At 40.4% G+C, this 16,214-nt stretch overlaps 1 protein-coding gene across 1 annotated transcript in view; it reads left to right on the plus strand.

Moving 5' to 3' along the window:
- The window catches only part of DEPDC4 (DEP domain containing 4), a 195,974-nt gene that overhangs the window by 80,268 nt on the left and 99,492 nt on the right, over positions 1-16,214 (plus strand). Inside the window, exons 5-6 of the mRNA XM_053717002.1 lie at positions 5,037-5,263; positions 6,667-6,809. Of these exons, the coding sequence (XP_053572977.1) occupies positions 5,037-5,263; positions 6,667-6,809 (370 nt within the window). The remainder of the gene's footprint in view (positions 1-5,036; positions 5,264-6,666; positions 6,810-16,214) is intronic.

The raw sequence follows: 16,214 nt of genomic DNA on the forward strand, positions 1-16,214 counted from the left end.
CGGACCGGTTTCTAACTCTGCAGCCTCTAGACAAGAGGGTAACTCTTCCCAGGGTAAACCAGCTTGGAAACCAATGCAAGGCTGGAACAAGGGTAAACAGGCCAAGAAGCCTGCTGCTGCTACCAAGACAGCATGAAGGGGTAGCCCTCGATCCGGGACCGGATCTAGTAGGGGGCAGACTCTCTCTCTTTGCTCAGGCTTGGGCAAGAGATGTTCCGGATCCTTGGGCACTAGAAATAGTCTCTCAGGGTTATCTTCTAGAATTCAAGGAACTGCCCCCAAGGGGAAGGTTCCACATGTCTCACTTATCTTCAGACCAAATAAAGAGACAGGCATTCTTACATTGTGTAGAAGACCTGTTAAAGATGGGAGTGATACACTCAGTTCCAACTGTGGAACAAGGTCAGGGGTTTTACTCGAACCTGTTTGTAGTTCCCAAAAAAGAGGGAACTTTCAGACCAATTCTGGATTTAAAAATTCTAAACAAATTTCTCAGAGTTCCATCGTTCAAAATGTAAACCATTCGAACAATTTTACCTACAATCCAGGAGGGTCAATATATGACTACCGTGGATTTAAAGGATGCGTACCTACATATTCCTATCCACAAAGATCATCATCAGTTCCTAAGGTTCGCCTTTCTGGACAAACATTATCAGTTCGTGGCTCTTCCATTCGGGTTAGCCACTGCTCCCAGAATTTTCACAAAGGTGCTAGGGTCCCTTCTGGCGGTTCTAAGACCAAGAGGCATTGCAGTGGCACTTTATCTAGACGACATTCTAATTCAAGCGTCGTCTCTTTTCAAGGCAAAGGCTCATACAGACATGTTCTAGCCTTTCTCAGATCTCACGGGTGGAAGGTGAACGTAGAAAAGAGTTCCCTGTCTCCGTCAACAAGAGTTCCCTTTTTGGGAACAATAATAGATTCTTTAGAAATGAAGATCTTCCTGACAGAAGTCAGAAAGTCAAAGCTTCTAAAGGCTTGTCAAGTTCTTCACTCTATTCTGCAGCCTTCCATAGCTCAGTGCATGGAAGTAGTAGGATTGATGGTTGCAGCAATGGACATAGTTCCTTTTGCTCAAATTCATCTAAGACCATTACAACTGTGCATGCTCAATCAGTGGAATGGGGACTATGCAGACTTGTCTCCACAGATTCAAGTAGACCAGATGACCAGAGACTCACTCCGTTGGTGGTTGACCCAGGATCACCTGTCTCAGGGAATGAGTTTCCGCAGACCAGAGTGGGTCATTGTCACGACCGATGCCAGTCTATATTAGGCTGGGGCGCGGTCTGGGATTCCCTGAAAGCTCAGGGTCTATGGTCTCGGGAAGAGTCTCTTCTCCCGATAAACATCCTGGAACTGAGAGCGATATTCAATGCTCTCCGGGATTGGCCTCAACTAGCGAAGGCCGGATTCATAAGATTCCAGTCAGACAACATGACGACTGTAGCTTACATCAACCATCAGGGAGGAACAAAGAGTTCCTTGGCGATGAAAGAGGTATCCAAGATCATCAAATGGGCGGAGGATCACTCCTGCCATCTATCTGCAATTCACATCCCAGGAGTAGACAACTGGGAGGCGGATTATCTGAGTCGTCAGACTTTCCATCCGGGGGAGTGGGAACTCCACCCGGAGGTTTTTGCCCAGTTGACTCAATTATGGGGCTTTCCAGACATGGATCTGACGGCGTCTTGTCAGAACTTCAAGGTTCCTTGCTACGGGTCCAGATCCAGTGATCCCAAGGCGACTCTAGTGGATGCATTAGTGGCGCCTTGGTCGTTCAACCTAGATTATGCGTTTCCACCGTTCCCTCTCCTTCCCAGGCTCGTAGCCAGGATCAAACAGGAGAAGGCCTTGGTGATTCTGATAGCTCCTGCGTGGCCGCGCAGGACTTGGTATGCAGTCCTGGTGAATATGTCATCGGCTCCACCATGGAAGCTACCTTTGAGACAGGATCTTCTAGTACAAGGTCCATTCGAACATCCAAATCTAGTCTCTCTGCAGCTGACTGCTTGGAAATTGAACGCTTGATTTTATCCAAGCGTGGGTTTTCAAATTCAGTGATAGATACTCTGGTCCAAGCCAGAAAACCTGTGACTAGAAAGATTTACCATAAAATATGGAAAAAATATATCTGTTGGTGTGAATCCAAGGGATTCTCCTGGAGTAAGATTAAAATTCCTAAGATTCTCTCCTTTCTCCAAGAAGGTTTGGATAAAGGGTTGTCAGCGAGTTCTCTAAAAGGACAGATTTCTGCTTTATCTGTTTTGTTACACAAACGACTGGCAGCTGTGCCAGATGTACAAGCTTTTGAACAGGCTTTGGTCAGAATCAAGCCTGTTTACAGACCCATGACTCCTCCTTGGAGTCTAAATCTAGTTCTTTCAGTTCTTCAAGGGGTTCCGTTTGAACCTTTACATTCCATAGATATCAAGTTACTATCTTGGAAAGTTCTGTTTTTGGTTGCTATTTCTTCTGCTAGAAGAGTTTCTGAATTATCTGCTTTGCAGTGTGATCCACACTATCTGGTGTTCCATTCAGATAAGGTCGTTTTGCGTACTAAGCCTGGTTTTCTTCCGAAAGTTGTTTCCAACAAGAATATTAACCAGGAAATAGTTGTTCCTTCTCTGTGTCCGAATCCAGTTTCAAAGAAGGAACGTTTGTTACACAATTTAGATGTAGTTCGTGCTTTAAAGTTCTATTTAGAAGCAACAAAGGATTTTAGACAAACCTCATCTTTGTTTGTCGTTTACTCTGGTAAGAGGAGAGGACAAAAAGCTACTGCTACCTCTTTCTTTCTGGCTGAAAAGCATTATCCGATTGGCTTATGAGACTGCCGGACGGCAGCCTCCTGAACGAATCGCAGCTCATTCTACTAGGGCTGTGGCTTCCACATGGGCCTTCAAGAACGAGGCTTCTGTTGATCAGATATGTAAGGCAACGACTTGGTCTTCTCTGCACACTTTTGCCAAATTCTACAAATTTGATACTTATGCTTCTTCGGAGGCTATTTTTGGGAGAAAGGTTTTGCAAGCCGTGGTGCCTTCTGTTTAGGTAACCTGATTTGCTCCCTCCCTTCATCCGTGTCCTAAAGCTTTGGTATTGGTTCCCACAAGTAATGGATGACGCCGTGGACCGGACACACCAATGTTGGAGAAAACAGAATTTATGCTTACCTGATAAATTACTTTCTCCAACGGTGTGTCCGGTCCACGGCCCGCCCTGGTTTTTTAATCAGGTTTGAAAAATTTCTTTCTTTATACACTACAGTCACCACGGCACCCTATAGTTTCTCCTTTTTTTCTCCTAACTGTCGGTCGAATGACTGGGGGGCGGAGCCTGAGGGGCTATATGGACAGCTTTTGCTGTGCTCTTTGCCAATTCCTGTTGGAAGAGAATATTCCCACAAGTAATGGATGACGCCGTGGACCGGACACACCGTTGGAGAAAGTAATTTATCAGGTAAGCATAAATTCTGTTTTCTCTTCAGCATGGGATCATTGGTTGTGACGTCGGTTCTATTGTTAGGAGCGCAATCAAATGCTCCTCACAGTAGAACTGTCAGCACAAAATGGTGACTTTTTAAAAACGGTAGCCAATGTGGGTAGTGGCGTCATAATGAAGACCAATACAAATTATCAATCAAATAGGGGACATGCCAGATGCACAAATGCTCTTTGAGCTTTACCCCATATTATGTGTGACAGCTAAATTAGAAGCAAGCGTCCTCACATTTTTTTTTTTATTACAGGAGGATTTCAATTGCGTGCCATGCGCACGCGTCTGTGTGAACTATTGAATGCGCATGCGCAAAATAATGTTGTGAATGAGCGCGCCATACACGTTATTATTATATTGAATTTCAATGTATTCATTTACATAAACATCCTTATTGGTCAGTCGGCATTTAAATACTTCTACTTAGCTCTCCCATTCAATTATGGCGACAAACAGTGAAAATGTAAGTAATTTTTTAACATTTACCTTGATTGCAATTACCTATTTACATTCCCTTGGGACACATTGACTAAATAACTGGCAATGTATACATACATACATTCTATATTAATATTAGTGCCTAATGGTCCTTTAACATTCCTGCTCTTTAAATAAAGATAGCAAGAGAATGATAAAAAAAATTGATAAAAGGACTAAATTAGAAAGTTACTTAAAATTGTACTCTCTATCTGAATCATTGAAGAAAAAAATTTGTTTAGTATCCCTTTAAGCTTGAAATGAGAGCTTGGATTTTAAATGGACAAAATATTTTAATAATAATTTTATGATTATTATTGCAGTGTTGTTAAATATAAAAAAATAGTATTTGTTGCTTACCTCCTGATCGTACAAATAGTGAAATAGTAATGCAATACTTAAATAATTTACCACATTGCTGTTCTAATCAATTTGTCTCTTTTGTAAAGTGAATTTGAACTGTTATTTTAGCTTTAATATGATGCCAACGTGTTTCATATAACAATTAAGATTTACTGTCTGCTAACAGCCAAATGCACTCCACTGTCTGGACATTCCATGGACATTAATAAATGCCTGACAGTATTGTTATGCAGCAGGCTGGGTAAATGTTGAATCGTTGACAAATGCATAATGAAAAGACAATAGCACTTTGAATTTGAAATGAGCAGTAGAATTTGTTTTGGCAAATTTCAAAGTTAATACAATTTCCCCTCCCCATATATCGTGCAACAGCCATCAGCCAATCAGAAAATGCATATATGTATATACTGTGAACTTCTGCACATGCTCAGTAGGAGCTTGAACCTCAGTGTGACTATAAAACTAATGGGAGTGTTTTAATAATAAAAGTATATTGGAAGGTTGTTTTAAATGACATGCTGTATCTTACACATGTAACTTAATTTTGCCTTTATTTTGTGGTTGTAAATAGAATTACATTATGGGCCCATTTGACTACTAGTTATGGGGATTTGTTTTACTCTAGTTTTTCAGTAATTGGTTTTTATGTATTTTTTTATAAGGTGTATATAATTATTACATATATTTTTAAGGCTGGACAGATGGCTTGCTGCAGCAGTTGAATGCCTAGAATATTTTCCGGATCAACAAATAGTAATGCTAAGTCAGCAGTTACCTCAGAGTTACAGCCAAGATGAAGATTTACACCTGTGTAAGAAAATGCTATTTGAAGTCATTGCAAAATATTATGCACAAGAAAGAGACCCTTTTTTGGATAATAAGCACCTTACTATACTTACAGGAATTGTTGAACTCTTGGGTAAGTTTACATCCATTATATAGTTTATAGTATACTAAAAATCTATTTGTTTGCTTTGTGAAGGCTTGATGTAATTTAAAGTGTATTACAAAGTATTAACCCAAAGCCAATTCTTAAAGATATTTTGTATACATTTTCTATTGTATTTATTTTTTAAGCTTGCAGTTTTGTTAAATTAAACCTTTTTAGGAATTCCTTCTGTTATTGAGTAGAAATGTTTGACTTCACAAATATGAGCTACCCTTAAAGGGACATTCCAATGCAAAGATTACATTAGTGAGCCTTGATTACTAACCGTATAATAATCTACCCAAAAAGAGATTATACACACATGCATCGTCGCATAAATAAATTGCAAGCTCTGCAGTGTCGTGCTCAGTAGCTGCAAGTGAGCCAATCAGGAGCAGCAGTTTTATAACCCCACCAATCAGTCGTGTCCTGCTTGAAATCTGCAAGGCACTGCAGCACCTGAGTGTGACTTTTACCTATGTTTTTTTAAAGGGACAGGAATTTCAAAATTTCTCTTGTGATTCAGATAGAATGTACATTTTAAATTAAAAAAAAAAATATTCCCAATTTTGCTCCAATTATTGAATTTCCCCAGTGCAAACACTTCTGCCATCTAGGAATCAGTAGTGTATAACACTGGATCACTATATGGCAACAGGTTTGCAAGAATACTTTTAATAGCCACATGCACACTACCTACGTATACTTTCAACAAAGGATACAATGAGAGCAAAGTACATTTAAGAATAGGAAATTAGAAAGACGGTATTCTCTATCTGAATCAAAAAAGAAAAAGTTCCATGTCCCTTCAACCAGTTTGTGGGTGTTAAATACATTATATTCTAGGCATACTATTGCAAAAAATATATACTCAACAAGATAGAGCCTGTCATAGTGGGAATAGAGTAAATAACTGCAAAACGCATGTGAGTACTTAACGCTATAGACCTATTTTTATAGTTGACAATATCTAGTTGTTTTTTTTGTTTTTTTTAAATGAAATGATCTTGTAGCAAATGGTATGGGTTTTTTTTTTTGGGGGGGGGTTTAAAACAAGCTTTATTGATTCAAAGAAAAATTGTGCATACAAAGGGGAAGCATATACAACATTACATTGTCTTTACTCAGTACAAGATGCTACATAGATAAATCAACAGTTGCATGTATTTTACAAAAGGTCTCAATCATCTGCTAACCTCCTTTCCAAACACATCGCTCCAAACATTATTCTATACAAAGCTTGCTATGTTTTTTTTTTGTTTTTTTTATTGTAGCAAATGATATTTTATTATGTCGGTAATATAATGAATTTGTAAAGAGTAATACTGTATTTTGAGTTTAGATTGTTACTTACGTTGTTTTTTTTTTCTTTGAAAATGTAACTTGTATTGCAGATTCTGGGAGAAAAGCACACGGTTTAGAAGCTGTACAACTTTACCTACGGTTGCTTGTGCCTAAAGCAAGAGAGGAGCTGCGTAGATTACTGACTTTTTTGGCTATAGCATCTGAAGCCGATGGCTACAAATTACAAAAGCAGGTATAGAAAAGTTGAATAACAAAACAAACAAGTGCTTTAAAGGGACAGTTTAGTCAATACTGTCATGATTCAGTTAGAGCTTTCAATTATAAACAACTTTTCTATTTTACTTTTATAATCAAATTTGCTTTGTTCTCTTGGTATTCTTTGTTTAAAGTCAAACCTAGGTAGGCTCATATGCTTTAAAAAAACAGCATACTGTAAACACATAAAAAGCAGTGAAATGAGAAAATATAAACAAACACTGTCACTGTAATATTAAAATACTTTCAGTCCATATGATGTTAATATTCCTTGTGGTAAAAAGATGTTTGTACACCTTGTAATTGTGGTCTATAAAACACAATCTAACATATGCAATAACCAATAGATTGCTTTTTACTGTTTATTCTTTCTTGCACATTGCAGAGCTTTATACAGCTGTGCGGATCAAAGTCAAGAAAATAACTCTCTAATCATGGGAATCTTTAGAAAAAGGATTACGGACGCCCACTTCCCTTTGCAAACAAAAAATAGAGGTCACTAAGGCTATTGAAGACTCTGTAGCTCAGCCATTTCTATATAGATACACCGGACTAGATTATCAAAAACTCTTGAGCTTGGAATTATATCATCTTGCAGACCTCGGTGAATTCTCAAAAAAGGGGGTAGTACCTGAAAATCCCATAGATGTAAGCTTGTGAGGGATCCCGTAGGGATTTTTATAGCTAATCTCTCCTGAGCAGAGCACTTTAAAGATCGGGGGTGAGATTACATATGGGGCATCGCCCGCAAATACGGTGCCGCATATAAATGCGGCACGTATATTTCACCCATCAGCCGCTATTTTTACTCCCATAAACTAACATCAGCATCGCAAATCGGTATCGCATATTCAGAGCAAGGACTTACGCAGCGAAAATTTATAAATTTTACTCCATTTTCACCTTGCCACACATAAAAAGGCACAGCAAGCCTTGCGCTGAATATATAAGTACCGTAACTCCCTGGAAGTATTAACAAACCCCTTACGCATTCGCAATATCTACCTGTCAAAAACCTTCCCCCCCCCCCCCACTGCAATAACTAAACAAAATTTATTAACCCCTAATAAAGTGATTAACCCCTAATCCGCCATTCACCCACAACACAAATAAGCTAAAGTATTAACCACCAACCCCCACAACGCCAACTTCCTATTTACACTATTAACCCCTAAACCGCCAAACCACCCACAATGCAAGGTATCAATCTAATCACTAAGCCCCTTAACCTAACACCCCCTAACTTAACCCTAAATAAACTACCATTACTAAAAATAGACTATCTCCCTAAAAAAAATTAAAATAAAAATATCCTAACTTCCTATTAAAATTAGAAAAAACTAACATTACAGTAAAAATAAATCAAAGATTACATAAAGAAAAGAAAATCTAATATTACCAAAAATAAACTTAATCTTATACCCCTATAAAAACAAAAAGCCACCCCAAAGTAAAAACACCCCCTAATCTAACACTTAACTACCAATAGCCCTTAAAAGGGCCTTTTTATGGTATTGCCATAAAGCAATCGGCTCTTTTACTATTAAAAATTACAAATTACTCCCTAAAAGTGAACCCTCACCCACTGAACCCCCAAAAATAAAAAAAACTAACTCTAAAAAAACCTAAGCTACCCATAGGGGCATTTGTATGGGCATTGGCCTTAAAAGGGCAATCAGCTCTTTTGCCATTCAAATAAAAAAGCCCTAATCTTAAAAAAAAACAAAAAAAAAACACCCAAACAAAAAACAACCTAACTCTAACCCCGAAATAGGTACTTACCATTCCTGAAGTACGGCAGTGAAGGTCTTCTTCCAGGTGCCTCCATCTTCCTCCAGTGCGGGGACATCTTCTTTCTTCAGCCGGAGCAAAGGGGGCGCAGAGCAGGAACGGCGGTCGCGGAGACATCTAGCAGGGAGGATCCGCTTCATGCGATCTCCGCCGCACACTGAAGGGCAGGAGCTGTCAATCTCCCCGGTTGGACGAGACCGGGGAGATTGAAATTCTACACCTGAGAGGTGGCGAAGAGGGTAGGAAGCAGCGGTCTAATGGCCACTGTTTGATAAATGCTGACTGCAGGTTCTCTTGTGAAAACCTGCAGTCATGGGGAGGGGGGTGCGAACAGCTTGATCAATCGAGCCCTATGGGTCAGTTCTCTAGAGAATTGGACTCATAGCATCAAAAACACATGAATGTATACAAAACAGCAACACAGGCCATGTCACTCTTAATACGCCCTATTATAGTTCAGTGTTACCTTTTGGTGCTTTTAGTCCAGTGCTTGACAAATATGTTCAAAAATTATGAGCTAGTAAGAATATTTAGGAGCCAGACAGTTGGATTTGTATATAGATATATGGAGAATAACCCAAAAAGTTAGGAGCCAGGGGTAAAATTCTAGGAGCCAGTGGCTCCTGGGTTTGTTGAGCCCTGTTTTAGTCCATAGACAGCCTTCACTGTTGTCTACTCCACCATGCTTTGAGTTTCTTTAAAGGGACATTAAACACTAAATAAATGCTAGATAAAATGATGCATTCAAAGAAAAGATTATTTTTAGAATATTATATAGATGTATTTATTAAAGTTTAATTAGCTTTTTAAATATTGAGAAAATAAGTGTAAAGTTTTAGTGTCTATAAAACCATAAAACCTTCACTGCTGTGTTCAATAGGAAACAGTTATAAATAGGTCACTAGGGTGTGCAGCCAATGGCTGTGTGGAATATAAGTGTTCTGCACTTTCATTTCTAACAGGAACTGAAAAGTTTAAAATTGCAGAATGGAATTACAGGTAAAGGGATCAAAATAAATAATGAAAGTATATCGCAGATGTTTTTTTTTTTATATATGTGATTTTATCATTTTTTATTACCATCTCAGTGTTTAATGTCTCTCTTACTGAGTATTAACAAAGTTTGCTGACCTCTTTGTACTTTAAGGAATTTTAATATTGGTGGTATTTTATTGTTGAAGACACGGTTGTTGTTTTTTGGTTTTGTTTTTTTCCATAAGTTTTATGTGTAGAAAATGTATTTAGAATGTTATAAAGCTGGTTAAAACACTCTTTAGCGCACGGTATGACACACAATAGGATTACTTCCATCTCCTAAATTTTGTTATTTACCCTGTCTTACATATTCCAAAATATTGTGTTGCTCCTAATGTGTTGCCGGCTTCTCGGCATAAAATTAATCAGTGCTTTCTTCTGTTAAGTGTGATCAGTCCACGGGTCATCATTACTTCTGGGATATTACTCCTCCCCAACAGGAAGTGCAAGAGGATTCACCCAGCAGAGCTGCATATAGCTCCTCCCCTCTATGTCACTCCCAGTCATTCTCTTGCACCCAACGACTAGATAGGATGTGTGAGAGGACTATGGTGATTATACTTAGTTTTATATCTTCAATCAAAAGTTTGTTATTTTAAAATAGCACCGGAGTGTGTTATTACCTCTCTGGCAGAGTTTGAAGAAGAATCTACCAGAGTTTTGCTATGATTTTAGCCGGAGTAGTTAAGATCATATTGCTGTTCTCGGCCATCTGAGGAGTGAGGTAAACTTCAGATCAGGGGACAGCGGGCAGATGAATCTGCATAGAGGTATGTAGCAGTTTTTATTTTCTGACAATGGAATTGATGAGAAAATCCTGCCATACCGATATAATGTCATGTATGTATACTTTACACTTCAGTATTCTGGGGAATGGTACTTCACTAGAATTACACTGTAAGAAATACATAAAGCTGTTTAATAACTAGAGATTATGTTTAACGTTTTTGCTGGAATGTAAAATCGTTTTCATTTGCTGAGGTACTGTGTGAATAAATGTTTGGGCACTATTTTTCCACTTGGCAGTTGCTTAATCTGTTTTTCTGACAGTTTCTGTTCTCCCTCACTGCTGTGTGTGAGGGGGAGGGGCCGTTTTTTGGCGCTTTTTCTATGCATCAAATATTTCAGTCAGCAACTCATTGTATTCCCTGCATGATCCGGTTCATCTCTACAGAGCTCAGGGGTCTTCAAAACTTATTTTGAGGGAGGTAATTTCTCTCAGCAGAGCTGTGAGAATTATAGTTTGACTGAGATAAAAAACGTTTATTCTGTAATTTGTTTCCTGCTTTCAGAATTTGTTATCTTTGCTAATGGGATTAAACCTTTGCTAAAGTTGTGTTGTTTACAAGGATTGAGGCTATAACTGTTACAATTTATTAATTTTCAACTGTCATAGATCTTCTGTGCTTCTTAAAGGCACAGTACATTATAATATTATTCTAATTGAATTGTATTTCCAAGTTGCAAGTTTATTTGCTAGTGTGTTAAACATGTCTGATTCAGAGGATGATACCTGTGTCATTTGTTGCAATGCCAAAGTGGAGCCCAATAGAAATTTATGTACTAACTGTATTGATGCTACTTTAAATAAAAGTCAATCTGTACAAATTGAACAAATTTCACCAAACAACGAGGGGAGAGTTATGCCGACTAACTCGCCTCACGTGTCAGTACCTACATCTCCCGCTCAGAGGGAGGTGCGTGATATTGTAGCGCCGAGTACATCTGGGCGGCCATTACAAATCACATTACAGGATATGGCTACTGTTATGACTGAGGTTTTGGCTAAATTACCAGAACTAAGAGGTAAGCGTGATCACTCTGGGGTGAGAACAGAGTGCGCTGATAATATTAGGGCCATGTCAGACACTGCGTCACAGGTGGCAGAACATGAGGACGGAGAACTTCATTCTGTGGGTGACGGTTCTGATCCAAACAGACTGGATTCAGATATTTCAAATTTTAAATTTAAACTGGAAAACCTCCGTGTATTACTAGGGGAGGTGTTAGCGGCTCTGAATGATTGTAACACAGTTGCAATACCAGAGAAAATGTGTAGGTTGGATAAATATTTTGCGGTACCGACGAGTACTGAGGTTTTTCCTATACCTAAGAGACTTACTGAAATTGTTACTAAGGAGTGGGATAGACCCGGTGTGCCGTTCTCACCCCCTCCGATATTTAGAAAAATGTTTCCAATAGACGCCACCACAAGGGACTTATGGCAAACGGTCCCTAAGGTGGAGGGAGCAGTTTCTACCTTAGCTAAGCGTACCACTATCCCGGTGGAGGATAGCTGTGCTTTTTCAGATCCAATGGATAAAAAATTAGAGGGTTACCTTAAGAAAATGTTTGTTCAACAAGGTTTTATATTGCAACCCCTTGCATGCATTGCGCCGATCACGGCTGCAGCGGCATTCTGGATTGAGTCTCTGGAAGAGAACATTGGTTCAGCTACTCTGGACGACATTACGGACAGGCTTAGAGTCCTTAAACTAGCTAATTCATTCATTTCGGAGGCCGTAGTACATCTTACTAAACTTACGGCGAAGAATTCAGGATTCGCCATTCAGGCACGCAGGGCGCTGTGGCTAAAATCCTGGTCAGCTGATGTTACTTCTAAGTCTAAATTGCTTAATATACCTTTCAAAGGGCAGACCTTATTCGGGCCCGGGTTGAAAGAGATTATCGCTGACATTACAGGAGGTAAAGGCCATGCCCTGCCTCAGGACAAAGCCAAAGCCAAGACTAGACAGTCTAATTTTCGTTCCTTTCGTAATTTCAAAGCAGGAGCAGCATCAACTTCCTCTGCACCAAAACAGGAAGGAGCTGTTGCTCGCTACAGACAAGGCTGGAAACCTAACCAGTCCTGGAACAAGGGCAAGCAGACTAGGAAACCTGCTGCTGCCCCTAAAACAGCATGAATTGAGGGCCCCCGATCCGGGATCGGATCTAGTGGGGGGCAGACTTTCTCTCTTCGCCCAGGCTTGGGCAAGAGATGTTCAGGATCCCTGGGCGCTAGAGATAATCTCAGGGATACCTTCTGGACTTCAAATACTCTCCTCCAAGAGAGAGATTTCATCTGTCAAGATTGTCAACAATCCAGACAAAGAAAGAGGCGTTTCTACGCTGCGTACAAGAGCTCTTGTTAATGGGAGTAATCCATCCAGTTCCACGATCGGAACAGGGACAGGGGTTTTACTCAAATCTGTTTGTGGTTCCCAAAAAAGAGGGAACTTTCAGACCAATCCTGGACTTAAAGATCCTAAACAAATTCCTAAGAGTTCCATCGTTCAAGATGGAGACTATTCGGACAATTTTACCTATGATCCAAGAGGGTCAATACATGACCACTGTAGATTTAAAAGATGCTTACCTTCACATACCGATTCACAAAGATCATTATCGGTACCTAAGGTTTGCCTTCCTAGACAGGCATTACCAGTTTGTGGCTCTTCCATTCGGATTGGCTACAGCTCCAAGAATCTTCACAAAGGTTCTGGGTGCTCTTCTGGCGGTACTAAGACCGCGGGGAATCTCGGTAGCTCCATACCTAGACGACATTCTGATACAAGCTTCAAGCTTTCAAACTGCCAAGTCTCATACAGAGTTAGTGCTGGCATTTCTAAGGTCACATGGATGGAAGGTGAACGAAAAGAAAAGTTCACTCGTTCCACTCACAAGAGTTCCCTTCCTGGGGACTCTTATAGATTCTGTAGAAATGAAGATTTACCTGACAGAGGACAGGCTAACAAGACTTCAAAGTGCTTGCCGCACCCTTCATTCCATTCAACACCCGTCAGTGGCTCAATGCATGGAGGTAATCGGCTTAATGGTAGCGGCAATGGACATAGTACCCTTTGCACGCTTACACCTCAGACCACTGCAACTGTGCATGCTAAGTCAGTGGAATGGGGATTACTCAGACTTATCCCCTTCTCTGAATCTGGATCAAGAGACCAGAAATTCTCTTCTATGGTGGCTTTCTCGGCCACATCTGTCCAGGGGGATGCCATTCAGCAGACCAGACTGGACAATTGTAACAACAGACGCCAGCCTTCTAGGTTGGGGTGCCATCTGGAATTCTCTGAAGGCTCAGGGACAATGGAGTCAGGAGGAGAGTCTCCTGCCAATAAACATTCTGGAATTGAGAGCAGTTCTCAATGCCCTCCTGGCTTGGCCCCAGTTGACAACTCGGGGGTTCATCAGGTTTCAGTCGGACAACATCACGACTGTAGCTTACATCAACCATCAGGGAGGGACAAGAAGCTCCCTAGCTATGATGGAAGTATCAAAGATAATTTGCTGGGCAGAGTCTCACTCTTGCCACCTGTCAGCAATCCACATCCCGGGAGTGGAGAACCGGGAGGCGGATTTCTTAAGTCGTCAGACTTTTCATCCGGGGGAGTGGGAACTTCATCCGGAGGTCTTTGCCCAAATACTTCGACGTTGGGGCAAACCAGAGATAGATCTCATGGCGTCTCGACAGAACGCCAAGCTTCCTCGTTACGGGTCCAGATCCAGGGATCCAGGAGCAGTCCTGATAGATGCTCTGACAGCACCTTGGGACTTCAGGATGGCTTACGTGTTTCCACCCTTCCCGTTGCTTCCTCGATTGATTGCCAGAATCAAACAAGAGAGAGCATCAGTGATTCTAATAGCACCTGCGTGGCCACGCAGGACTTGGTATGCAGACCTGGTGGACATGTCATCCTGTCCACCTTGGTCTCTACCTCTGAAACAGGACCTTCTGATACAGGGTCCCTTCAAACATCAAAATCTAACTTCTCTGAAGCTGACTGCTTGGAAATTGAACGCTTGATTTTATCAAGACGTGGATTTTCTGAGTCAGTTATTGATACCTTAATACAGGCTAGGAAACCTGTTACCAGAAAGATTTACCATAAGATATGGCGTAAATACCTATATTGGTGTGAATCCAAAGGTTACTCTTGGAGTAAGGTTAGGATTCCTAGGATATTGTCTTTTCTACAAGAAGGTTTAGAAAAGGGTTTATCTGCTAGTTCATTAAAGGGACAGATCTCAGCTCTGTCCATTCTGTTACACAAACGTCTGTCAGAAGTTCCTGACGTCCAGGCTTTTTGTCAGGCTTTGGCCAGAATTAAGCCTGTGTTTAAAACTGTTGCTCCACCATGGAGTTTAAACCTTGTTCTTAATGTTTTACAGGGCGTTCCGTTTGAACCCCTTCATTCCATTGATATAAAGTTGTTATCTTGGAAAGTTCTATTTTTAATGGCTATTTCCTCGGCTCAAAGAGTCTCTGAATTATCAGCCTTACATTGTGATTCTCCTTATTTGATTTTTCATTCGGATAAGGTAGTCCTGCGTACTAAACCTGGGTTCTTACCTAAGGTAGTTACTAACAGGAATATCAATCAAGAGATTGTTGTTCCTTCTTTATGCCCAAATCCTTCTTCAAAGAAGGAACGTCTACTGCACAACCTGGATGTAGTCCGTGCTCTAAAATTTTACTTACAGGCAACTAAGGAATTTCGACAAACGTCTTCTCTGTTTGTCATTTACTCTGGTCAGAGGAGAGGTCAAAAAGCTTCCGCTACCTCTCTTTCTTTTTGGCTTCGTAGCATAATTCGTTTAGCTTATGAGACTGCTGGACAGCAGCCTCCTGAAAGAATTACAGCTCATTCTACTAGAGCTGTGGCTTCCACTTGGGCCTTCAAGAATGAGGCCTCTGTTGAACAGATTTGCAAGGCTGCAACTTGGTCTTCGCTTCATACTTTTTCCAAATTTTACAAATTTGACACTTTTGCTTCATCGGAGGCTATTTTTGGGAGAAAGGTTCTTCAGGCAGTGGTTCCTTCTGTATAAAGAGCCTGCCTATCCCTCCCGTCATCCGTGTACTTTTGCTTTGGTATTGGTATCCCAGAAGTAATGATGACCCGTGGACTGATCACACTTAACAGAAGAAAACATAATTTATGCTTACCTGATAAATTCCTTTCTTCTGTAGTGTGATCAGTCCACGGCCCGCCCTGTTGTTAAGGCAGGTAAATATTTTTTAATTTATACTCCAGTCACCACTTCACCCTTGGCTTTTCCTTTCTCGTTGGTCCTTGGTCGAATGACTGGGAGTGACGTAGAGGGGAGGAGCTATATGCAGCTCTGCTGGGTGAATCCTCTTGCACTTCCTGTTGGGGAGGAGTAATATCCCAGAAGTAATGATGACCCGTGGACTGATCACACTACAGAAGAAAGGAATTTATCAGGTAAGCATAAATTATGTTTTTTAGTATCTGGTACTTGCAAAGCTTTGTTAGTAGCCCACTTTTAGATATGTTATATGGGAAAAGTGAGGGAGCCAAACTAATATCATCTTTTTCTGTTTAATAGTTTAAATTAAATGGTTAATCCTACTTGCCATGTAGCAGACTTAGTAGGAATAGACAGGGATATGGGTCATTCTGCATTTTAACGAATGGGGAAGATGGTAGCTGCAAGTGGCATTCGGTTCTTATCAGAGTTGGATTTCTTCTTTTGACTTTGTACTTTTAAAAAGGCACTTTTAGCAGTTGGGCAC

Source organism: Bombina bombina, chromosome 6, assembly GCF_027579735.1.
Source record: "Bombina bombina isolate aBomBom1 chromosome 6, aBomBom1.pri, whole genome shotgun sequence".
Classification (NCBI taxonomy): Eukaryota; Metazoa; Chordata; class Amphibia; order Anura; family Bombinatoridae; genus Bombina; species Bombina bombina.